The 26,570-nt window shown below is 44.4% G+C and overlaps 1 protein-coding gene and 1 long non-coding RNA gene across 3 annotated transcripts in view; one reads left to right on the top strand and one right to left on the bottom strand.

Moving 5' to 3' along the window:
- The window catches only part of Ikzf3 (IKAROS family zinc finger 3), an 82,189-nt gene that overhangs the window by 22,335 nt on the left and 33,284 nt on the right, over positions 1 to 26,570 (bottom strand). For both annotated transcript variants that reach the window (XM_076935833.1, XM_034507852.2), the window contains exons 4-5: positions 2,737 to 2,994; positions 1,070 to 1,237 (exon numbers count right to left, since the gene is read on the bottom strand). In XM_076935833.1, the coding sequence (XP_076791948.1) occupies positions 1,070 to 1,237; positions 2,737 to 2,994 (426 nt within the window). The remainder of the gene's footprint in view (positions 1 to 1,069; positions 1,238 to 2,736; positions 2,995 to 26,570) is intronic.
- LOC143442679 (uncharacterized) lies at positions 1,137 to 11,413 on the top strand. Its single transcript, XR_013111048.1, has 3 exons — positions 1,137 to 1,275; positions 2,548 to 5,956; positions 10,917 to 11,413. It is a non-coding gene; the product is annotated as an uncharacterized LOC143442679 (long non-coding RNA).

Genomic DNA, 26,570 nt, shown 5'->3' with positions numbered 1-26,570 from the left:
CATGAGGTCCCGATTTTGAAAATAAGACTAGCCTTATTTTTCTAAGAGGGAAATTCTAAATTTTTTTTTTAAAGTGTCATCTTGCTTGTTCAAAATAAGGAGTGGCAAGATCAAGGCAGCATGTAGCTTTTTAAGAATTCTCGAGGCTGCTCATAGAGCTTAAAAATTATCAGGCTGAGGGGGGCAGGGCTGGGGTTAGGAAATTTAGCCAGAAGCTGGGTAGGGTAGTGCACGCCTGAGATTATAGCATCCCGAAGGTAAGGCAGGAAGATGGCTACAACATTGAGGCTAGCCTGGTCTACATAGCGAGTTCCAGTCCAATTAGGACTACAAAGTAGGGCTCCTAGCTCAAAAACTAAGACAAAATGAGTAAAATTTAGCCCAGGTCCACCAAAATGAACCTCAAATAGTAATTTATATCTAAATTACAGTTTTTCTTTTCTTTTTAAAATTTATAATGATGCGGTGTCTATTGTTGGAGTATATACTCGTGAGAACAAGTGTTTGTGGTGACCAGAACTGTTGGACCCCCTGGAGATGGAGCTGACGTTGGCTCTGAGGCAACAGATACGGGCATTAACATGGAATTCTGGTCCTCTGGACGAGCAATCTGTGCTTTTAACCACTGTGTCATCTCTTCAACCCCACCCCCATTTATATTTTATAATAATTTACAAACTGTACGTAGTCTGCATGTGTAGTTTCTGAATGGAAAATTAGAAAATGTGTGTGTGTGTGTGTGCACGCGCAAATTAAGAAAACAATCCCTTAACAATTAGTTTACCATAAAAAAATACTGATGCCACAATTTTTCCTCACAAAAAATTACAAAGGCGTGGTAATTTGTTTGACTGCTGCTGTTCTCCAGACACGAGGCTGCTGAGGGAACGGTTTCCAGTGAGGCAGACGGAGAGCAATTAATGCCTTAATGGAAGTGCAGTTAGCCCTAGAGGTCTGTGCTGATGCAACCCTTCAGAAGGGGGGGGGGAAGTGACAGATGGAGGCCTCCACACTCAACTCTTTTGTTTCCATGGTCACTGGGTATGGGATGTTCCTGTCCCTCACTTACCAGAATGTGTCCTCAGGTGTCCCGTGAGCGCATCTCTCCTTTGGCATGCATAGTTGCAGAGGTGACACTTAAAAGGTTTTTCCCCCGTGTGCAGCTTGATGTGGCGGAGGAGGTTACCTTTCTGAGTAAAAGATGCCCCGCACTGATTACACTGGAACGGACGTTCACCTTCAGAAAGGACGAGAAAGGAGATCGCTGATCACAAGGTAAGTGGGAAGGCGGGTGCACAGATTAAAGGCCTAGGGTAAAAGCCTATCCCTGGGCACCTCTCCCCACAGTGACACGGATCACTTGGGAGCTTCACTCTTCAGGTGAAGAGGCTTGTGGGAGCTTCCTCGTTGAAGAGTGAACGCTTCCACTCAGACCAACTCTTCCAGTTGTCACCTTGCTCTAAGTCAGCGCCAAGGAACACAAACAGCTTCAGGAGCTTTCTAGAGGTTTCTTCATTTCTTGGCATCTGAATGCAGTTTGCCTTTGAAAAAGAAGACTCACAGACTCAAGCCTTCATTTTCATATTTTTGAGACCGGACCTCACTATGTAGCCCTGGCTTAGAACTCACTATATAGACCAGGTTAGCCCCAAACTCACTGAGATCTGCCTGCCTCTGCCTCCCGTGTGCTGGTGCTGGGATCAAAGTCTTTGTTTTGTTTGGTGGTTTTTACTTTTTTTTTTTTTTCTTTTTGACATTTTTTTTTCTGTAGCCCAGGATGGCATGGGACTCATGAAGGTTTTCCTGCTGCAACCTCCTGAGTACCGGGACTGAGCCACTGAGGCATGCTTAGATGCAAGATGTAACAAGGTGTCAAGGCACCAACGTGCCTTTTTAGAGTCTCTGAGGCATATGGAACCCATTGACTCCATGTGACTTGTTCACAGGCCTTCCCATGGATCCTTGCTTACCATACAAAGATGTCTTTAAGGCTGAAAATTAAACGTACATCCTGTTATCCACAGTAAGAGGGCCTGCATTTTTAGATGTGCCTTGTAAAAACACTTGGAAGACTTCTCAGAAGCAAAGCGTACAATTCAGCTCCTGCTCGCTGATTGAGCAGAATCATATAGTTAAACTAGATGGCTGTTCTTAATCTTTCTCTGCCTCTCCCTGTCTCTATCTCTGTGTGCCTCTCTATCTCTCCTTGTCTCTCTGTTTCTATCTCTCTGTCTGTATCTCTCTGTCTCTCTCTATGTCTCTGAGTGTATGTTTATCTCTTCCTGTCTCTCTCTGTTTCTCTATCTCTGTCTCTGTATCTCTGTCCACCTCTGTCTCTCTCTGTCTCTCTGTCTCTCTCTCTCTCTGACTCTCTCTGTGTCTCTGTCTCTCCAGAGTCTTACAATGTAGCCCTGGCTGTCCTGGAACTCACTATGCAGATGAAGCTAGCCTCAAACTCAGAGATTGGCTTGCCTCTGACTCCTGCATGCTGGGTTCAAAGGTGTGCGCCATTACACCAGGCCTTTGCTCATCTCCTTTTATCCACAGTATTTGCCAAACGCATAGTGAAGCACTAACAAGAGCCACTGGGTGAACTGACAATGCAAAGAGCAACGTCAGCATTATAGCGGACAGCAATGGAGGAATCCAAAGAAAGACTCACATCCCGCCACTTCACTCCGCACAGGGCTGCATGGGGACAGTTTTGAGAATGGACGGAGGAGACTATTTATTTACCCGTATGGCTTCGCTTATGAACCATCAAGACGTTGAAGCTAATGCAGGGTAATCCGCACACATCGCAGTTCATCTTCCCACCGGTTGGTCTGCTGCTGTCGTAGGGCACCTGTCTCTCCAGCTTCATGTTTTCATAGTCGCTGTATTCTCTTGCATAGCTGTAAGGCATTTCACTCTCTTCCACATCTCCCATGGGCTCCGGCTTCAGAATGTTCTCATCTCTGTCGCTGTATTCATCTTTCACTTTTATCGTATCTTCTGCAGGGGACAGAAGGGCAAGAAACGAACGATGACTGTATTTGAAGCTGAGAAGTGGCTCAGAAAAGAGACCCACAACTGACAGTTAAGGACGGAGGAACTCATGGAATGTTGCATACAACCAAAACAAGAGAGCACTGTGTGTGAGGATGACCATCCACTGTTTGAATTCAGAACCACAGTTAGAGCAACATACATACATGTACACGTTTACAAAAGCACGTGCACATGCACACACAAGCACACACAAATGTATGCACATGCATACATAAATGCACACACATGCACACATAAGTGTAAACACATGCACATCTGAGCACGTGCACATGTACACACGCACCTGCATGTGCACGCGCGCGTGCGCACGCGCACACACACACACACACACACACCCCTCCCAACATGCACACATAAAATGGCAGAGTCCTAGGCTGTCCAGAAGATTGGAGACAAGTTTTAGGTGTGATCATACAAAGAGACCATAAAACAAACATTCCAAACAACCAATCCCTAGTCCTTGGAGAGATATTGTTTTGGTGGCCGCAGTTAAAAAGGCAATGGGCCTTTGGTTTCATTTTGGTGAACCTATCATTTTGATGCTAAAAAAGTCTTCAGAATATTGAGAGCTGAAGATTTGAAACTTTTTTTTTGTCTGAATTGAAGCCAGGCTTTGCGTCTTTCTTTCTGTGTTAACTGTGGGAAGATTCTCTTATCTCTGTCTTGGAAACAATAGAGAAGGCATTGAAAGCAGAGGAAATCTGGTGCTGGTGAACAGTGTTGAGACAGACAAAGAAAGTAATGCTTTAATTCAACCCAAGGAACCACTTCTATTGATCTGACTGAGCTGGGTGCAACCCAATCTGGGGAAGAGATATCTAGACCTAACCTAAGTAAGGCTAAACTCTTTTTTTTTTTTTTTTTTTTTTTTTTTTTTTTTTTTTTTTTTGGAAGGGGGAGATTTCGAGACAGGGTTTCTCTGTGTAGTCCTGGCTGTCCTGGAACTCACTCTGTAGACCAGGCTGGCCTCGAACTCAGAAATCCGCCTGCCTCTGCCTCCCAAGTGCTGGGATTAAAGGTGTGCGCCACCACTGCCCGGCAAGGCTAAACTCAAGACCCTAGATTAATTTTAGGACTTTGAGACTTGAGAGGAGGGACTGACCTGACCTAAGTATGTTGGATGGCTAAACGCTATTCTTCAAACACAACAGAAGAGGGCATCAGATTCCATTACGGATGGTTGTGAGCCACCATGTGGTTACTGGGAATTGAACTCAAGACCTCTGAAAGAACAGTCAGTGCTCTTAACCACTGAGCCATCTCTCCGACCCTAAACACAGTTCTTTAAAGGGCTGTTGCAGTGTTGAGCATTCCTTTTGCAGGTGGGGACAGTCAGGGTGAACAGAACACAGAATGTAAGCAACATTCTATTTCCTGGTGATCTCTTCTATCCTGCTACAACGTGTGTGTGTGTGTGTGTGTGTGTGTGTGTGTGTGTGTGTGTGTGTGTGTAAGTTAACTCAGATGTCGTTCCTCAAGAGCTGTTCACCTTGTTTTTTGGGTCAGGGTCTGTCTCTCACTGGGACCTGAGGTTCAGTGATCAGGCCAAGCTGTCTGGTCAGCCAGTAAGCACCAGGAAGCCTCTTGTCTCCACCTCCTCAGTGCTGGGATTACAAGCGCCTGCCATCATACCTGCTGCTTTATTTGGGTGCTAGAGATCAAACTCTTCATGTGTGTGTGGCAAACACTTTGCCAACTGGAAGGACATAAGACATGGAGAAGCCTGGCTGGACATGTTGGCATGCACCTTCAGTGCCAGGACTCTGGAGGCCAAGGAGGCAGGTAGATCTCTGTGAATATGAGGCCAGCCTGCTCTATACAGTGAGTTTCAGACCAGTGTGGACTAAAAAATGAGATTCTGTCTCAGAAAATAAAATCAAACAACAGAAGAGGTGAAGAAGGCAAGTTTATATATTAACCCCCTCAAAACAAACAAACAAAACTCTAATCGCCTCATGATACCAGCATGGAAGACGCTTTCATATGGAGAGTTTGCTATGTAGGTGCTTACTCTTCCAAGCTCTGTGTGTTTAAACATTGGAAGCTTTAATTTTCTATGAAGAAACACAAATCAATGGAATTTAGAGCAAAAGAGAATTTAGAGATTGGCTAATCCAACCCCCGCCCCCACCCCATCCATCTCAGACAGGAAATGTGGAAACAGACATGAGTCAGCCATTTTCCTAATTTTCCTCAGCAGGTTCCTGGCACGGGTGTGATGGGGATGCTGTGCTGTGGCTGGAGAGATACCTCAGCGGTTATGAAAGCTTGCTGCTCTTGCAGAGGACCTGGGTTTGGTTCTCAGCATCTTCCTGGTGGCTCACCATCACCCACAACACCAGCTCCAAGGGATCCGAAGCCCCCTTTTAACTTCCACAGGAACACAGGTGCTTACAAACATACTATCAGTCAAAACATTCATACACATTAAATAAATAAATAAGTGCTAAACTTAAATTACCAGGTGGTTGGGTTGGACTCCATGGACTCCATACTCCCACACAGAAAAGCCTATGTGTCTGTTTAACAACTCTTTTCCACACCCTTCTCTCACTAGGGTAGATGTAAAAACCCAAAACACTGTGAAAAAAAAAAACCCCACGATATTTTTAAAAAACTACATCTCTTCCAAAACATATCAGAAGTGTTGATCCTGCTAGCACAGGAGGAAGTACCAGAGCAGCTGCACAGGGCTTGCTGCCTTCCACCCTGGTTTCAATTTTCACTTCTATCAGGGTTCCCTTTCATCTATATTAACTGTGTTTGCTTAATAGAGCAAGACAAGGCCTAACCACCATCGGCAGGGCCATACTGTTTCACTGCTCGTCACAGGTCGTGGTTCACAACTGCTTGACTGCAGCGATGGGCGGCTGCCATCCATCAAAAGATGATGATAAGACGATCAGTAAGTTCAACATCGGCCAAGTTGCCTCCAGATGCATCTTGGTTAGAGAGGAATGATTTCTGTGTCTTACAGGGAAAGAGATTAACCAGCTTGCTTGCCTTGTTTCTTTGTTTCTTTGTTTCTCTCTTTCTCTCTTTCTCTTTCTTTCCTTCCTCTTGCCTGTTTTCTTATGGGATCTGTTTCCTTGAATGGTGTTTTTTCTTTTCACCATTTAAGAGAAGTGTGAACCCAAGGCTGGTGTCTCCCTCTTTGCCTCTGTTGTTCCAGCTGTGGGTGACATCCCATCAAAGCTTGAGTGCACTTCAGTTTGCATGTAGGCGTTTAAAAGAACCTCAACGGAAAACCGTCTTCTACTGAGAACCAAAGACCAGCAAATTGAAAGGGCCAGAAGAAAAGAATCCTTTCCATTTTGGTTAGAAAATGTGAACACCCTGTGGTGGTGCACACCTTTAGTCCCAGCACTTGGGAGGCAGAGGCAGGCGGATCTTTAAGTTCGAGGCCAGCCTGGGTTCCAGGAGAGCCAGGGCTACAGTGCAATTTATCTAATAAAGTTACTGGGGTTCAGCAACTTTATGGTTTACCATGGAAATGCAAATCAGAGGTGCAGACTCAAAAAATGAGAGACACAAAGGTATAGATAGGATTCCTGAGAGACTAATTGGGCCCCCAGCCTCTACACGGGGCGCTGATCCCAGTCCAGCAAAGCCACTGGATCCTTAATGAAGACATTCATTCCATACTTTGGGAGGAAGATTTGTTGGAGCCAAAGAAACACAGGCAATCTACTAATGCCCCTAGGAAATACTGACAAGTATGCCCACGATCAAACAAGTAAGTTTTAACTACAAACCAATTTGTTCCCAAGAGGAGCACTCTCCTCTTCTGGTCTCCAACTCTGGAGACTGCGATATGGAAACCCCACACCTACTTGGTCCTTCAGGCTTCAGACTGTCTAGGGGCAATCTCCTTTTTCGTGTTCTCTGCAGTCTCAATCAATCGCATCACAAGAAACCTCAGCTCATCCTCCATCCTAATCACTTTCTAGTTGGATTCACACCTACTGTCTCTAGCTCCTCAAAATTCCCTGGAATCTGGCATTGGCAGTTGACTCTGTCCCCTGTAACGAGCTACTCATTTGTAAACTCAGTGCTTCTTGCCTGTCATTCCCTGCAACTCTTCTTACCCTTTAACATGGGCCACTGTCTTTTGTTCCTCTTTCTGGGCTCCTGTTTCTTCAATGACATGGTACCTCTTTTCTGATTGTTTCTTTCCCCACACCTACCTCCTAATTTCTGTGGCTAACCCTCTGTTCCTCCCTGAATACTTGTCTATGGCAATTACATCCATTCTCAAGGCTCCAACCAAGGCCTTATGTGATTAATTCCCAGATGTATTCAGTTCCAGATGCTACGCTTTCTTTCCCCCTCTCCAATCCTCTTTTCAAATCCTCTAAAGTCAAAGGATTTCTTTCCCTGTTACTCAAGGTAAGCCCTGCAGTATCTTCTGTTTTTCTCGGTTGGGCCACACATTCAGGGGTGCTCACTCACTGCCTTCCACACCCATCACTCCAAGGCCCCAGGTCTTCTCCTCCCGTTTGGAGCCTTCATGCTGTGGACACTTCCAGCTCATCCTATGTACTGTGGTTTGTCCTAAAACCAAAGTGCGGCTCATGTCACGGCTCTGCCAAAACTCTGGAATATTCTCCACGGCCAACAAAATAAAGTCAAAATGCAGGAGCAAAACTAAAAGGGCTTTTTGAGACCCGGGTCAAGCTTATCCTTGGGACATTGGCTCTTAGTACTGAGCTCTCTATCCATCTAAACATCTAAGTGTCCTTGGGCTGTTCACATTTCCATTGACTATCCATTGACTATACGGTCTTCCCCTACATTGCCACAAGACTAAACCTTATATATCTTCTAAAGCAAAATTAATACGCCAATATTCCCCCTCTCTGTCTTCCTGGACTCCCTCAACTGGGAAATAGCCCGTTCTTTCTTCCTCTAGGCTACTTATAAACTCTCTCTTATTCCCTACAGCTATTAAGCTAGCTGAGGGCAGAAGCCACAGCCTTCGGCTAGTAGACACAATCTCTCTCTCTCTCTCTCTCTCTCTCTCTCTCTCTCTCTCTCTCTCTCTCTCTGTGTGTGTGTGTGTGTGTAACTCTAGGAATTCTCTATGACATCGCTTTGCCAGTGTCTACCTAGAGGTGGGCTGCCCTAGAGAAGGGTGTCAGGGATAAAAGCACACATGGCTTTTGCTGAAGACCTTAGTTCTGTCTCCAGTGTCCACACTGGGCAACTCACAACCACCTATAACTCCAGCCACAGGGTATCCAATACTTTCTTCTGGCCTCTGTGAATACCTGTATTCACACAAATAATTCTGTGCGTGCGCACCCATGCATGCACGTGTGTTACACGTGCAAACACACACACACACACACACACACACACACACACACACACAGAGACTTTTTTTTTTTTCGTTTTAAAGAGTTGAGGGGCCGGGCGGTGGTGGCGCACGCCTTTAATCCCAGCACTTGGGAGGCAGAGGCAGGCGGATTTCTGAGTTCGAGGCCAGCCTGGTCTACAGAGTGAGTTCCAGGACAGCCAGGGCTACACAGAGAAACCCTGTCTTGAAAAAACAAACAAAAAAAAAAAAAAAAAAAAAAAAAGAGTTGAGGAGCTGGGCTTAACAGTACACACCTGGTGTCTCAGCTCCTCAGAGGCTAAGGTGGAAGGCCCACAGGAGCTCATGGGCCTGAGAATACTGTGGGCAATATAACGAGACTCTGTGTCAAACAATAACAACCAAGTCTAATAAAAAAAAAAAAAACACTCCTTTTTAATATTTTTTTTGAGACAGGGTTTCTCTGTGTAGTCCTGGCTGTCCTGGAACTCATTCTGTAGACCAGGCTAGCCTCGAACTCAGAAGTCCTCCTGCCTCTGCCTCCCAAGTGCTGGGATTAAAGGTGTGCGCCACCACCGCCCGGCTTCCTTTTTAATTTTTAAAAATTATTTTCTCTTGTAGCTGGGTATGGTAGCACATGCCTTTAACTTCAGCCCTTGGGAGGAAAAGGCAAGTCGATCTCTGTGAGTTTGAGGTCAGCCTGGTTTACATAGTGAGTTCCAGGATAAACCATGGCTATAGAAACACTGTCTCAACAACAACAATAAAATAAAAGACAAGTTATTTTATATCACATGTATGAGTGCTTCATAGGCACATGCATCTGTGCGTTACTTGCATGCCTGGTGCCTGCAGAGGCCAGAAGAGGGTTTCCTGGAACTGGAAATCAGATTTCCTAGAACTGGAGTTACAAATAGTTGTGAGACACTATGTGGGTGCTGGGAATCAAACCTAGGTCTTCTGGAAGGGTAGTGCAGCCTCTTACCAATGAACCATCTCTCCAGTCCCCCAAAGCCAGGAATGTTGCTACAGGTCAGTAATCTCTGTACTCTGAATGTGGAGACAGAAGGATGGTAAACTCATGGTCAGCTGGGACTACATAGTGAGACCTTGGACCAAAACTAAAAACAAGCAAACACAGGGAAAACAGTAACAAAACGAAAAGACCTCAGAAGAGCAGAGGCTGCGTGTGCTTGCTTGTTTGTTTTCCAAGATATGTTTTCTCTATATAGTAGCTCTGGTTGTCCTGGAACTCTCTCTTTCTAAACCAGGCTGGCCTCGAACTCATAGAGCTCTACCTGCCTCTGCCTCTGCCTCCTGAGCTCTGGGATTAAAGGTGCGTGTGGCCACAGCCTGGCATGATTGCATGTTTTTTTAAAACAGAAATTGTGGAACCAATGAGATGGAGCAGTGGGTAAATGCATTTGCTATTTCATGTCTGAGTTTGATTCCTGGAACCCTGCGTGAAAGGAGAGATCTGCCCCTTACGAGTTGTCCTCTGACCTCACAAGACACACTATATCCTGTGTGCCCCTTACCTCCCCATTCCACTAAGAATAAAATAAAACAAAACCTGGATATGTTAGGAATCTTACCTTGATCTACTAATTAGGGAGATGGACCTCCATCATTTGAAGAAGGTTTAAAGGCAACTGCTACTGCCACTGGTGTACATGTAGGCACTGGAGAGCCACCCCTGTGGGTGTTAGGGATTGAGGGCTTGGTACAATTAGGGAGGAGGCGTTTTACTTATACTGAGTTACATTCCCAGGCAAAGTCTGAAGTCTTTTGTAAAGTGAAGGAACTGTTTGCGATGTGGGCATTCTCACACTTAGTTTTTGTAAATTCTAACCTTATTGTAATTAGATCAGGTTTCTCAGGCAATTTGAATTGACTCTTCAAACAGCACCAAGAAGCTTCATAGGCACTAGCAAGATTTATTTCTTAAGTCGGGTGATGGGTCTCTCGATGCTCCCTTTAATAGTATTCTTTAAACTGTAAGTTTAATTATAATCTGCCTTTTTGTATGTATGATCTATTTCATAATAAAAAAAAATATTAAAGGCTTCCTAAGTAAATTTCGTGTAATTGAACTTGGGGAGAAAAGAACACAGCAAACCACAAATTGCTGATAAAAGTAATTGCTCTACATTCCCAGAGGGAGGAAAAGATGTCTAAATTGAATCTAACCCATAGGAAATTAGATTAAACTAAACTTTCTGAAGGAGCTGCTCTGGGGGACAATTGTTCCCGACGCTGTCTGTGTTCTGGAGGCCGCTTAGGAGGATGGCACACACTAACACACACACCCCCTAGAGAGAATTTTGTAGGCTGAGGAGAACAAAGGTTTGGCTCACTGGGGCGGACGCACATGGTTTCACTTCCTGGGGTGATGCTTATCACTTGAAAGGCTCGAGCTTCTGGAGTAGACATTTTTGGTTTCACCTGAGACACTGCAAAAACAATGGGTCCTGGAAAGGATCCAGCCCCTAAATCCTTCAGAGGCGATAGCAGCCTCAGCCAACTGTGCCTCCGTTTGTTTTTACAGGCACATAAAATGCTCGGCTGGAGAGCAGACCCCATCAAAGACACACAGAACAGGCAACTTGGGTTCCTCGGGTGGCACGTTGCTTGAAGGAACATCCCTGTATTAACAGGAGGTGCTGGATTTCCACTCTGGACCATGAGATCCCAAAATCCAACAAGAAACGCCAGGGGTGAAAGAATAACCACCAGTTTGCCAGCAATGTGGCCAGAAGGGACAAAACACAGAGGCTGTTGGACCGGGAAGACAGAACAGGATGATGTTGTTCAAGTGTTTTACAAGGATGGAAGGTCATAACCATGAAATCCTTAGCACATGCAAAAGTCAACTGGATAACAAAGACGCTTAATCATCTTAATGTGGCATTTTAATGATGCACTGACTTGCTATGCCAATTCAGAGATAATGAGGCCCTAATGCTACAGATGTTCAGCCAGGCTAAAAGAAAGGAGGGGGGATTTTCTAGCGTGCCATTTTCTAACTATCCAATTAAACAAATTGTGAAAGCACCTAAATAGTTTACCAGGTTTTGACAGCTGTTAATAGGATTTAGAAGCCTGACGGGGGGGGGGGGGGGGGGGGGGAGTGCAAACCGGGAGACAGGTTCCGAAGGTGTCTTGTCCACACACAGCTTCCGTAGGTGTTTGTCCACACACCCAGGCAACTAGAACCGAGAGATCCCTCATAAACTTAATGTCTATGCATCTTTCCCATGGTGTCCTCTTTGTATCCAGAATGAAAACACTGAAATGACAGTCCTTTTCATTTTCTAGTTCACCATTTTATGTATGAAGGAATTGAAGAGAAAAGAGAAACTCTGATAGTTTGAGAACTAAAGGTGTATGAAGGTTTGGGTATTTAACTACTAAAACTCTAAAGTCTCAATGCATATTAAACTCCTGCTCAGTGATTTGCAGGATCTGTTACGGTTTCTCTTTTCTTGCCTTTAAAGACAAGACGGCAGGCAATTGTTAATTTTAAAAGTGCCTATTTTAAAGTCAAGAAAACCTGGGAAAAGTGAACCAATCTATGACGGGAAGAGATGCTACTATCTCGAGAGCACGGAAGAGCGAGCACGTAGGTTGGGTGATATTTGCCTGGTTTAGGTGCTCAGTAAAACAAGTTCTCCTTGGCCTTTCAAATTTCTCAGTAAAGAATCTACACACATAAACCATGCCACTTCAATTGCAAGAGGATTAGTGCACTCCCCCAAAAGTTAACAGTTACAAAAGAGCCCTCCACCCCACCAACTGCAGTTTAACCAAGGACATCAGTCTGTGCCTTATTAGCTGACCACGGAGGCAGTTCATTCACATAATAGTAACAATGATTTTGTTCAATAGTTTCAGTACATTTCTTGGCTTTCTGCTTAAAAGAAAAGATTGGCTATGTCCAACATCAGGAATACTCTGCACCCAGGGTAGGAGAGGGGTGAGGTTTCAGCAACCTGACTTAGCTAAGCTTTTTAAATGTCGTGGGACCAGGCACGGCCCTTCATTGAAAAAAAAAAAAAAAAAAAAAAACCAAAAAAACACCGAAAGTATTGAAGAACCAACCAGTGTATGAAGGTTTCTCCTGAACCAGGAAGCATTTTAAGTCTGAAGCATCCTTTAGTTCTGCCCATCCCAAAGACCATCTTCATCTGGCTCAGCCCTTAAGAAGTCTTGTGAAGTCTTGTTGGTTTTACAGAGCACCTAGGTTCGCTTTTCAGCACCCACGTCATGGTTCACAGCCTTCTGTAACTTAAGTTCCAGGGGACCCAATGCTTTTTTCTGGCCTCTGAGGGCACCAGGCATGAAAATGGTGTGTGTATATATACGTATATATATATATACACACACAAGCAAAACAGTCATATACATAAAATAATGCAATAAGGAACTCTCTTTCTTTTATCTATTGTTTTAATCTATATTTTATCTGGCATTTGTAATTCTGAGAAGTCACTGCTATGCATAAAAAATGAATGAAAATACAGGCTGGAGAGAGGGCTCCGAGGTTAGATCACTTACTGCTCTTGTAGAGGACCCAGGTTCAGTCCCCATCTCTCAACCATCCAATACTCTAGTTCCAGGTGGTCCCTCACTCTTTTTTGAGACAGGATCTCACTCTAGCTCTGGCTGTCCTGGAATTCACTATGTGGCCCAGGCTAGCCTCAAACTCACAGAGCTCTATCTGCCTCTGCCTCCTGAACACTGAAATTGGTCTCTCTCTCTCTCTCTCTCTCTCTCTCTCTCTCTCTCTCTCTCCCTCTTTTGGAGACATGGTCTCATGTAGCCCAGGCTAGCTTTGAACTCCTGATTGTCTTGCCTCCATCTTCAAAGTGCCAGATTTACAGGAGTGTATTTGCCATGCTTGGCTTCCATCTTCCTTCCTCCCTCCCTCCCTCCCTTCCTTCCTTCCTTCCTTCCTTCCTTTCCTTTCCTTTCCTTTGCATTTACTTAGAGGCTAGGGAGAAGGCTCTGCTGTAAAATGCTTACTGCACAGGCCTGAGGGCTAAGGTGGATCACTAGCATCCCAGTGAAAAGCCAGGTGTGCTGGTCAAACCTTTAGTCCTAGCAGCGGGGTGGGGGTGGGGGAGAGGATCCCTGGAGCTCAGAGGCTAGCCAGTCTTGCTTCATTGGTTTACACCAAGTCCCGGTGAGTGACCCCATCTCACAAAACAAGTTGGAGAGCAGTAGAGGAAGGCATGACACAGATACACACCGTCTCCAACACTCGAATATATGTGTAGACATGTATGAACATCTACACATACGCAGTATATTCATTTAGAAAGTTTAAGCATGTTAAAATATAATTCCTAGGAAAATCCAAAAGCTGTTTATCTAAATATAATTAAATTGGCTAAAAAGCTTCTGATTATCACAATATCAAACCCAGGGTCACAGGCGAACCAAAATGTCTTCCATGGTCACAGCACATGTAGCTTCTGGTGTATGTTGTGTGTTGTGGAACGGATAACACGGTTTATTCCCTTATGGACTAGGAATTGTTTCAAGGCTGCCCCAGAACTTACAGACTCAGTTACTCTAGGAAATGAATGAATGAATGAATGAATGAAATCCTCCTGTAGCCTGAACCAATTCATTGATAACAACCAGACCAAGGAGGGAAGAGCTCTGTCTTTTCAAAACTTTTCCTTTTTTATTTTATATTCTCTCCAGACTCAACTTCTTTCTGAGTCCAGAGACATGGTTAGTCACTTCCTGGCTTTTACACTTGATTCAGGCTCCACAAACTAGCCCTTTAGCTTCCCACTTCTTCTAGGTCTACCCATCCCAGACCAGCTTTGGACTATGTGGCCATGACCTTGAATTTCTAATCCTCCTGCTTCTGCTTCCTCTGTGTAGGGATTCTAGGAGTGGACACCTCATCCAGCGATGCAGTGCTGGGGGATCAACCTAGAGTTTTGTACATGTGGGACAAGCTGTCCTTCAGCTGAAGTCCACGACCCCTCACTCCCCACCATCCCCCGACCCTTGAGAGGGTTTTGCCTCCTAGCTCAGGCTGTCCTGGAACTCATGGCTGTCTTGCTCAGCCTTCGGAGTGCTGGAGTTACCGGTGTGCACGTCTGTGTGCCACACCCATTAGTGGCAGATTGTTCTCCTTGCACCTTCAACGGTGACTGCTGGGCTTGGTGCGGCACTGGGACTGCTCATCAAGCCAACAGGAAGGAGCACGGAAAGGAGGTGAGAGGGGAAGAAGATGAACGAGCGTCCCGTTCTTCGCCTGAAGTACAAAATTAAGGCTTGATGGTGTTTTTAAAAATTGCACAGATTGTAGTTTTGCCTAAAGGGAGCACATTAGCAGAGAGGAAACCAATCAATTGTTCTAAGTGAAGGTGCAGCAATCAGACCCAAAGCACATGACAAACTATCAGGGGAGGGGGAGAGAAGGCGGAGATGAAAAATTCAGAGATTCTTTTTCTTTTAATATTAAATTAATTGAAATAAAACATGTGTAAAGAAAGAGTATAAAACTGACCATCTGTAACGTATTACTTGAACTTCCAGCCCTCCTTTCTGCTCACCCTTTCCTTCCTGACATTCAAATAATGGCATGAGAGCATGGGTAAGCTGGAGGGGCTCTGCTATCTTCTAGGTGAATTTGCACCATTAAAGCACACCAGGGAATATGCTAGCTTGTCGCTGGAACGTGCTCATCCCTAGAGCGGGGAGTGTAACTGCCTAACAGCTGCCCAGTCACACACTGGAGGGCTGCAAGCAAAGCAACACCCTAGCTCTACCAGAGACTGTGGAGGGAATGCTCTCCCACAGAATGAAACCAGAACAGAAGCTGGCCAAGGACCTGAGCCCACATCTTCTCTCTGTCATATGGAAATTCCTAGTGACCCCTAACAGAGACTGTGTCAACTGTTCATATACAAAAAATAAAGCGGGGACTGACAGCCATAGGAGAATGACAATGTGGAATCTAACCTATTTTTTTTTCCAACTGAAACTACGATCCAATGCCTCTCACTAACCAGCCTATGACTTTAATGAGAATTTGACTTCTGTGAATTTTCTCATTTGTGCAATGATAGTATCTACATCTCACGGGGTTTCACAGGAATGAAATTCATCACGATATCGCACAGTCCAAGGGTAATTGTTAACAAGTTGTATACTCGTGACCTTGATTTCGACAAAGATTTCTTAGATATGATACTAAAATCCTGATTCATAACCGAGAAGTGTCTCATTATTCAATAATAAAACCAACAGCCCAGTTGAATACACCCAAGTGGGTCAAAATATAACTCAAGTAATAAAGTGTTGGCCTGGCATATACAAGATCTTCGATTCAGTTGCTAGCACTGTCAAAATAGATTTTAAAAAGCACACAGGATGTTTGCATTGATATCCCACTTAAGAGACTGTACCAATGAACAGTGGGCCAAGGAGAATCATTATCATTGTTGATTAGAGAAATGCAGCTAAGACCACAAGATGCCTCTTCACACCCGATGGAAAGACACACAACGGCACAAGGAAACCACAATCCTCACATGTATGGATGGTGGGGATAGAAAATGCTGTAGCCATTTGGAAAACCATCTGACATCATGGCAAGCAGCCTCCCAAGTGTTTCCCAGTGGTCTCTGCTTCCTAATACCTAGGCCCTTGGTGTCTACTCTCCTTTGTTGTGGGCCAGGCTAGGTGACTCATCTCCAGTGAGCAGAAGTTGGCAGAAGTTGTTGGAAGCGTCATTTCTGTGCTTAGGTTATATATGGTGGTGACTTGGATCTTGCTCTCGCTCTCATCCTGATGCTTTGTGATTCACCTGTAGGTAGGCTGGATAGCTCAGGTGGCAAGGAATTGGAGCCAGTGCCTGGCCAAGCTCCAGGAAAAAAAAAATGAGGCCTTTGGTCTAACAACTGTTAAGACTGACTCCTGACCATGACCATTAGTGAGTTTGGTGTTGTCTCGTCTCTTGTCAAGTTTTCAGACGAGACGACAGTTCAGGTCAGTGTCTCCATCAGAATCTTGGGAACGCCTATGATGCAGAGGACCCAGAGATGCTACGTCTACACTTCTGAGACAACCCATTTGCATGGTCTCCAAATGGCCCAGGTTAGTGGTAGTTTCTTACCCATCAATTGGTACCCAATAGAGGCAGTTCCCTATAAAGTTAAAAATAAATATACCAAAACCTGGAATTTCACTCTTAAATACCTACTTGAAACAAAAGCGTATACTCACATAAGACTTACATAATAATGTTCGTAGTGATACTATGCTTATCAACTTGTGAACTGAGCAAAATGGTTTGTGCCAACAATGGAGTCCTACGCAGACATAAAACAAAGCAAGGTGAAGGCAGGAAGAGTGGCACGTGGCTTTAATCATCCCAGCACTCAGGAGTCCGAGGCAGGCAGATCACAAGCTCAAGGCTACCTTGATTCAGCGACACAGATGAACTTCCAAAACATTGAGAAAGAGGAGGTAGAAGTAAAAGACTATAATTTGAATTATTCCATTTGCATGAAAGCCCAGAAATGGTGACACTATAGAGACGCAGTTCAGGTTAGTGGCTTCCTGAGGCTACAGGTAAAGTGACAGTTAGCTGCAAAACAGGTACAAGGGAGTTGTATAACGCTAAGTTCACCTAAAGAACAGCCACTGAACACATAAGGCAAGATAAATTATAACTAACCTAAGGCTGCTTTAAAAAAAAGAAATCTTGGGCCAGTTAAGACAGCTCCCCCAATAAAGGTGCTTGCTACATATTACCTGGAGACCTAAATTCCATCCCCAGAACCTAGGTAAAGGTGGGAGAGGGGAACAGGCTAGATCTCCACGCGATGTGGCATGTCTCCTTCCATAATAATAAATAAATAACTGAATTCAACAAGAACTCTATACGGCTAAAGAAAGCTAACCTGATAGCCCACTGCCTTGATAGTGACCGTGGCAAAGGGGTGAGCTTGACTCCTCATTCCCCACAGGAAGCTTGGGGATGAGAGGAGGGTTTGTTTGTTTGTTTGTTTTGTTCTGAGGTACTATTAGATCCAAAACCCAGAACTCCATCCTTAACTCCTTTTGTTTCTACGTAACTGATTTCCTATTGTTTTCAATAAAATGTATACCTGGTTAAAAACCACAAAGCACACCCCTCCATTGGCAATAGGAAAATAGATGGAAGCAATCTACAGGATACTCCTGTGTTTAGTTATGTTATTATCAACTCCAGACAGATACGTAACCTCGTACTAAATTGTGCCAGAGTCCACGGGCACACAGCTTCTCAAACTTGCTTGCTCTCAGCTTCCTTAGTGGGCTTTGTTAGACTGTGATTGTTAATTAGTGGTTATAGCCCTTGCCTCCAAGGCAGCTGAAGGGCGTGGGGAGATCTTCACACACATCCAGGGACAATGGCTTGGTGCTCTCACAAGACAAAAGAAGAAAATAGAGTTATCTTTTCTGCAAGGCCTCAGAAAGGGAGCTGTGCAGCCTGAAGGACCTGAAGAGCAAGCTGACCAGGTAAGGAACAGGTCACATAAAAAATGCCAGAGATGGTTCTGGGATTCAAGCAATGAAGTAAAGGACCACACTGTTGTCTCCACGGTTTGGTGGCTAGGAAGTATGGCTGCAAGCCTAGAATGACTTAGGAGAAGCTAATCAAAGCCTTTCGTATTTTCTCTGCACTTCCTTGAGGAATATCAAAGGGTAACAAAGGCTTGGCTGGGATTTCTGCCTCCGCAGGCGCAGGTGCGGAAAGGCTGGCTCTAACAAATCTTGTCACTGTCTTTAATGCCACCAGACCAACAAAAATAGTGAAATATCTATGATGATCCCATTTTTTTACTTCTTCAGTTGACATAATTAACAAATTTATTATGGGTAAGGTCACACGTTATTTTTAATTATTAAACTGTGGGTGTCCATATGTTACTGTTTAGACAGCATCACTGGCTGAGGAGTATAGTTTTCAAGACCGTCATTCCTGCGACTTCAAATCTAGCTCCAACTGCAGCCAGCGAGGGGAGATTTCAACTAGGCAGCTAAATGAGAAACATCTGTGCTTACCAGTCAAAACAAGAAAGGTCACATGTTAAACCCAGTTAATCTTGTTTATTGGTGTTTGAAGGTTATTCACCAAGGGCTGGATTACCAGGGTCCTCCTTCAGGCCTGGCTCTGACATCTTTATTCATTCTGCTGTGTGTGAGACACTTGAAAATCCAAAGCCGTAGAAATTAGTCTGTCACTTCTAAAGATAATTTTGCTAACATTGAACTGGAATATCCTGTCAACCTGTTGCTGGGCCATTAGTTAAATGCTAGAAAAGACCACCTAACCAAAGAGTCCAGGGAGGCTGACCATGCTCTTAAAAATTGTTTCCCTAATTTCCATCCATCGTTTTTGAATGGATAGAGCACTCTAAAACATTCCTCCATCAAAATCAAGAAAAATGAACAGTCTTGATCAGCAAGCGATAAAAATAAAAGATGGTTCTAGGATAGGTTTGGGACTGTAGAAGAGAAAGGGCCAGGCTAGGAATGTCGCACAGGGGTCAAATGCCTACCAGACCTGAGCAAGGACATGGGTTCAATTCCCAACACTGAGAGTGGAAAAAAGGAAGGAAGGAAAGAAGGACGGAAGGGAGGGAGGGAGGGAAGGAGGGAGGGAGGGAGGGTGGGAGGAAGAGGATGGGTCTATCTGGACCTATCTCATGATTTTTCACAATTAGCATATATTATTCTCCATCTAAGCAGAAAACAAGATTGTTCATGTTGGAACTACAGCATGAAAATATCATTTAAAAAATACTGAAGTCAAGAGTCCTGGAGAGATAGTTCAATAACTAAGAACATTCTCTGCTCTTCCAGAGGACCAGGGTTCAGTTACCAGCACCCCAGTCAGGATCTTACAACTGCCTGTAGCCCTCGTTCCAGGAGATCTGACATCCCCATCCTGGCATCCATGGGCATCTGCGCACATACACAGAAAAGAAATAATTCTTAAAAATGAAACCTAGGACTTCCCATACTTCCGTCAGCTCTTGTTAATCGTTTCTGTGCTGTGGTTTGACATTCAAACTTTTTCACAAGTGCCCTTAAAAGAAATGGGAAATATTCTGTTTCCGCCTTATACACTGAGACATTAAGAGGGGATTAGATTAACGTTTACAATTTTTCATCATGGTTTACTCTTAAAACTCTTGAACAAAACAGGAAATATTTCTGTCTTAAATACTGGAGGCTCTGCATATGCCAATTTTGTCACTTACAACGTTCACTTTTGAGAATCACGTAATTGGTCTACAAAAAACTTGCAAAATGTGTTTCTTAAGTAAACTTATGATTCTGTGATACACGACATCCATGGCTATTCAGGGGTGCGTGTGTCCCATTGGCTACAAATGGAGCTGTTACTACATCTTTTTAAAAATTATTCAGGCTGGTGAGATGGCTCAGTGGGCAAAGGGGCTTGCCACCAAGGCTGATGTTCTGAGTTCAATCCTCAGAGCCCCACGTAGTGGAAAGAGTCAGTTTTGGCAAGTTACCTTCTGACCACACATAATAAATGAATTAATAGATGTTAAAAAGGTATCTAGTGAACAGCAGTATTAGTCAGGAGATTTATCCCATCATAAACTAACAATCATATAGATAAGCTTTTAAAAAATTATAGGAAACTGGGTGGTGGAGGCACACGCCTTTAATTCCAGCACTTGGGAGGCAGAGGCAGGTGGATCTCTGAGTTGGAGGCCAGCCTGGTCTACAGAGTGAGTTCCAGGATAGACAAGGCTACACAGAGAAAGCTTGTCTCAGGAAAAAAAAAATAGAATTTCCCAGTGACCTCTATTTCCAGTTTGCTTTCCCAATAAAACCTTATCCTAATGTTCTGCTCTTCTGAGTCGTAATCTCCATTACACCTACACTGTATGTACACTGTACCTACACTCTATGAATATTTGGTATATGTTTCCTCACTAAAATTACATGAGAAAAGTAATTTTCATTTTTTTTTTGTTGCAATGAGGTGCCACATGTAAAAAAAAATCTCTATTGAATTTTTTATTTTATTTATTATTATTTTTGAGGCAGGGTCTCTTAACTTAGCCCTGGCTGTCCTGGAACTCATTACATAGCCCAGGCTGGCCTTGACTCACAGTGATCTTTCTGCTTCAACAGATTATAATTAGAAGTCTAAGGATCGTAGGTATGCTCGATGCTTTTCTTCATCAAATTATTATGACAATAATTAGCATGAAATTGATTAAATAATATCGCTACAGTTCTTATTTAGTAATTGTCAAGCATACAAATGGAAATAATTAGCAATCTCTCTCTACTAAGAAATTGGTCTTTCTGTTCTTCAGGCTGGACTGAAACTTCCTATATAGCCAAGGCTAGCCTCAAACTCACACTCCCCTGACTTTGCCTCTTGAATGTTCTTGATGTCCAAAAGGATAGTTAGATAGTCACCCTGGAAGTTGTCACCTTAATGATGGTAAAGGATGAGTCTTTCTTTTATGAGTTGGAATAAGCTTGTTGGGAAAGGAGAATATTAACTTCTGTAAGACCAGTTTCGGGAAAAGAACACACTGAAACCAAGAACCTAGAAATTAAATCTCTTAAAATCATCCCACTCACCAAGGTTTGAAGATCGTTGCCAACAAGGATCATATTGTTGGGCTGGAGAGATGGCTCAAGACTAAGGTTCTCTCCCCCTGACCCCCAAAATCACATCGCCAAGATGTCTTCACATGCTCATCACTTGATCGAACAACAATTGTCTAGTGAGCACTTGTGGACAAATGCTGGAATGAATGAACAGATGAACAGGTGGGTGGGTGGATGGGTGGATGGATGGATGGGTGGATGGATGGGTGGATGGATGGATGGATGGGTGGATGGGTGGAGGATGGATGGATGGATGGATGGATGGGTGGAGGATGGATGGATGGATGGGTGGGTGGATGGGTGGATGGATGGATGGATGGATGGATGGGTGGATGGATAGGTGGATGGATGGATGGATGGATGGGTGGGTGGATGGGTGGGTGGATGGATGGATGGATGGATGGGTGGATGGATGGGTGGGTGGGTGGGTGGGTGGATGGATGGATGGATGGATGGGTGGGAGGGTGGATAGGTGGATGGATGGATGGGTGGGAGGGTGGATGGATGGATGGATGGATGGATGGATGAATGGAAAGGCAGAAACAAAGGTAACAAACACGGACATTTACTGTCTACCCAGAACTCTGATATTAAAGAATACAAATAGGTTCATGGCATGTTTCTACAGTTGCAGCCCTTGGGAAGATCACTCTAAGTTTGAGGTCAGCCCGGATAACACAATGAGTTCTAAGATAGACTAGGACCTTGCTTTTGAAGAGGAGGAGGAAGAGGAGAAAGAGGAGGAGGAAATTAGTTAGGGCACGGTAACCTGCAGTAGGACTCTGCCATAAAACAGTATAGTCAAAATGGAGCTGCAGCCTGGTGGTGACTGTCCCTTATCCCATGGGAGTGGGTTGGGAGGAGCTGCTGCATGAGTCTTTAGGGATTTCTATGTGAAGTGCGTCTCATGGCAACGGTGCCCAGTCTAAATGTCTCTGCTCTTGCTTTATGTCTTCTGTGACAGTACACACCACACCAACCACATTCACTACCTCCACAATGATGAGACCTCTAGACATTACAAGTTCCTCATCCTACTTGCTATGTTAGCAGAGAGATCCACTAATAACAGCACCCCCCCCCCACACACACACAGCATGAGAGCCAGGTAGGAGTGTGTTCAGTCCCTAGTCTAGCAGTAAGCTGCTGATGCTGAATAGTTACCACGGGGTGGGGAAAGGCTTCCCTGCAGCTTGTTGATTTCAGTGCTATAAATACTCCACCATAGCCAGTTTCAAGCTACCAATGCAAAGCCTGCCAGCTCACAAAATTCCTGAAGATTTCACAAGTGACTTATATGCTGGATCTGGCACGTCTCCGGGATCCCCTCTGTCCCTCAGCAGGGTTTCCTCACATGGTAGCAAACTGCACAGAGAACCATCATGGGCCAATTTCCCTAGCTAATGCCAAACTTCATCTGAGCCCAGAATTTACTTGGCAGGAGCATCTGGTGTGACATGCATGCTCCTGTGGGTGTCATGTGTCCATCAGCCTGACTAAGAAGAGATGCCAATACTGTCATAGCACAGAGACCACTGTGAAAAGAGGCGGTAGTCTCCCCAATGAGCCCCCAGAAGCAGCAGGTGGATGTCTAGTCTTTTAACCCTTTCAACTGTCTGTTCTTCTGCAGATAACATTCCTTTAACTTAACTGTGCTTCATGGGTTGGCTCAAAACAGAAAGAAAGAAAGAAAGAAAGAAAGAAAGAAAGAAAGAAAGAAAGAAAGAAAGAGAGAGAGAAAAGGGGGAGGGAGAAAGAGAAAGAAAGAAAAAAGAAAGAAAGACAGAGAGAGGGAGAGAGAAAGAGAGAGAGAGAGAGAGAGAGAGAGAGAGAGAGAGAGAGAGAGAGAGAACCCAGAGATGCTTTTTGTTTTTGTCAAGAAGATTCAAGGAGAGACATCTTGGTTTTATCACTAACACAACCACAAATTAACACAGGGGAAGCTGTGAGTCTCTGCCCATCACAGCACGTACAGAGTGAATTTCTGCAGGGCACACTGCAGATGTTGTGAGATAACTCCTGCATCCCATGAGCAGGGGGGGCCGTGCTCTGGGCTCAAGAGATGTAATATTTTGATAAGATGTGGCACTTCCTTTCAAGGCAGGTATTTGCGTGCACTGAGCGATAGCGCTTGCTGGAGCTTTGGTGAACAGAGGCAAGGCTGACTTGGTCTCTCCCAGCTGCTCCAACCACCCCTCCCACACACAGAATAATTAGCATCCATAAACCGCAAAGGTGGCTTGTTTTCTCTCCCTTCGGCAGCATCAAAGTAGCTTGTGTGAAATGTTTCTTATAAGCACAAAATGATCACAGACATCAAAAAGGATCAAGACTGCACCATTGGTGTTAGACATGTGTGCCACGGGCCTGTAATCTCAGCACTTGGGAATCTGAGCCCGAGCCACAAGTTGAGGCTAACTTTTGTTACACAGCGACAGTACTGTTACAGGCTGTCACATAGTTACAGGCTGGCCTGAACTACAGTCAGAGATCCCTTTCCAATCCTTCCCCAATCCAAACAGCAAAGTGCGCTATGGAAAGCTACTGAGGCGTGGAGCTGTGTTTTCTGAGGAAGAAACAATTATTTTTTTTTTCCAGCAAACTTTCCAAGTTTCCATCTTTATCTTAAACTATTCTGCTCAAGGTACCACCACAGAAAACACTTACGGCCTTTCAACAAAGTATCAAGTTCAAATTTTCTCTTGGAACCAGGCAAGACCTAAACAGATATACTGAGGGCCAGAGAGATGGCGCAGCAGGCACGAGTGCTTGCTACCAAGCCTGAGGACCTGCATTCAATCCCCGTATCTGCATGGTGAAGGGAAGAAACTGACTCCCCAAAACAATAAAGGTCTTTGAAAACTAGGGTTAGAACAAGCCCACTTTTGACTTCAGCATGCCCAAGGATACCTCAGGTGGAGACCATGAAGCAACGGAGACAACAAAGTAAGTTTGAGGCCACTCTGGTCTACATTGTAAGACCCTTTCTCAACAAAACAAAACAAACTAAAGCAAACATTGAGTGGAAAGGTTGGTTTGGTCTTGCAAGTTCCGAGGCCTCAGCCCAGGCCAGCTTAGCGCGATCACTTTGGGCCTGTGAGAAGGTAATCACTGCGGAGGGTCCACTGGGGCAAAGCTGTTTACTTCATGGTCATCAAGAAACAAAAAGAGGGAGAGGAAGGATCGAGGATGCCACTAAACCCTTCAAGGACTCCCCAGTGACCCACTTCCTCCAGCTAGGTCCCACTCCTCCCAGTGAAGCAGACAGCTCAGCAGCTAAGATTTTAGCACATGCCTGTAATCTCACCACTTCGGAGGCAGAAGAGGGTAGAAAGGCCAAGACAGAACGCCCAGTTCTTCCTTTGGTTCTTCATCCAAAACTGGATTCCCATCATCTCCATTTCCCACACAGGAAACGGAAGGAGTCTGCCATGAGCTCACTTGTTAGGAGGGCACAATCTTTAAATTTTTAAAGACCCTGAGTTAGGCCACCAATGTCCTGTGTTTCCTATTTAACTGGGTCCCTGTTTTTTTGCGATCCCTACCAGCCACTGTTACTCTTAGGAACCAAAATGTGCTCCCCAACCCAAAGACCTAGTGCCTTGACTACTCCCAGGTCCTCCCTACCCCCCCCCACCCCATCTAGATCCATCCCCACCCCATCTGAGGGCACCAGCAATCTTTGGCATTCCTTGCCCAAAGCAACATAACTCCAATCTCTACTTCTTGTCACAAGACTTTCTTTTCTCTGTTACTTCCTCTCTTCGTACAAAGATGCCACCCATGGGAATTAGGGCCACACAAACCCAGTGTGACCTCGACAGCCATGGGAGTTAGGGCCACAGAAGCTCAGTGTGACCTCACCAGCCATGGGAGTTCGGGTCACACTACTCCGTGTGACCTCCCCAGCCCAGAAGCTCTCAAGCTCACAGTCCAAGATTTGGCTCTCCAGCCCTTCATGGCCTTTCCCAGGGTTCAGTGGGTGAGGCTGAACAATCTCACTGGTTTCTCTGTCCTCTGTGGTCCCTTGGGGTCCCAACCTAAGACACCTCATTAGCCATGGGCCCCACCAGCTATGGCCCACACTAGCCTAGTGTGAGCTCGCCAGCCATTAGAGTTAGGGACAGCTGATGCATAATGTCTCACAGTGAATTTTAAGCTAGTCACTACACAGTGAGACATTATCTCAACAACAACAACAAAAGTAAGTTTGGCAACTAAGCTTCTTTAAAAAAACATTTATGTGTATGGGTGTTTTGCCTGCATACAATTTGCACATCAGCTGCATGCCTGGTGCTCTTGGAGGCTAGAAGGGGGCATGGATCCTCTGGAACCAGAATTAGAGACAGTCATGAACCAACATATTGGTGCCAGGAATGGAACCCAGGTCTTTTGGAAGAGCAGAGTGTCTTTAACCACTGAGCCATCCCTCTAACCCCTAGGCCTCTCTCTCTCTCTCTCTCTCTCTCTCTCTCTCTCTCTCTCTCTCTCTCTCTCTCTCTCTCTGTGTGTGTGTGTGTCTGTCTGTCTGTCTGTCTGTCCATCTGTCTGTGTCTGTCTCTCTCTGTGTCTGTGTCTCTCTCTTGTTTAACATGTAATGGGTTAAACTTTTGTCACATATGTCAATAGTTCCAGGTAAAACATAATTAGGCATGTAAATAATTCCTAATCAAACATACTCCAAAAACCTCAGTTCTAAGACTACAGTGTGGGAGAGCTGGGCAGTGTAAGCGGGCCTTGTGAGGAAGTAACAAGCTGGTGTAAACAGCATGAGCTGACAGACTTATGTCTTCAGGAATAAAGGAAGGAGCAACTGAACAGTAACGTAACCTTTAGCCTACATGTGATTTTATTTCTGTTTAATTATGTAAATTACAATGGTATGAACTATTGTTATTAGGGACGTATGTTTTTCTAATTTTAGAAATTATTAAGAGCCGGGCGGTGGTGGTGCACGCCTTTAATCTCAGCACTTGGGAGGCAGAGGCAGGCGGATTTCTGAGTTCGAGTCCAGCCTGGTCTACAGAGTGAGTTCCAGGACAGCCAGGGCTACACAGAGAAACCCTGTCTTGGAGAAAAAAAAGAGTTATAATCCTTACTGATATCACTTTCAGATGTTTGCACAAACAGCTTCTTGCAGATTACGATTGCAAGTCAAATCCCACCCACCATCTGTCTTTATAAATAAAGTTTTATTGGTTGCACACCCATGCCTATCCATTTATGTGTCTTCTCTGATTGATTTAAACTTTATTCACAGAGTTGAGAAGTTTGTATTTAAAGTTATATGGTCTAAAAAACCTAATATATTTATATATTTATTGTCTGTCCCTTTATAGATAAAAACTTTGCCAACTTCTGCACTGGGTTCCTGAGAATATTATTTTTAAAAATGTATATTGTTCATGAAGTGAGAAACAGGTGTCGGTGTGGTCGTACAGTGAGATCTGAAAACTTATAAAGGTAAACATTTCTTTTCATTTTTTTAAGCTCTAAATTAAACACAATTATAATTAATTTG

Source organism: Arvicanthis niloticus, chromosome 6, assembly GCF_011762505.2.
Source record: "Arvicanthis niloticus isolate mArvNil1 chromosome 6, mArvNil1.pat.X, whole genome shotgun sequence".
In the NCBI taxonomy this organism is placed as follows: domain Eukaryota; kingdom Metazoa; phylum Chordata; class Mammalia; order Rodentia; family Muridae; genus Arvicanthis; species Arvicanthis niloticus.
The sequence above is the reverse complement of the archived record's forward strand: the minus strand, read 5'-3'. Positions and strand labels throughout refer to the sequence as shown.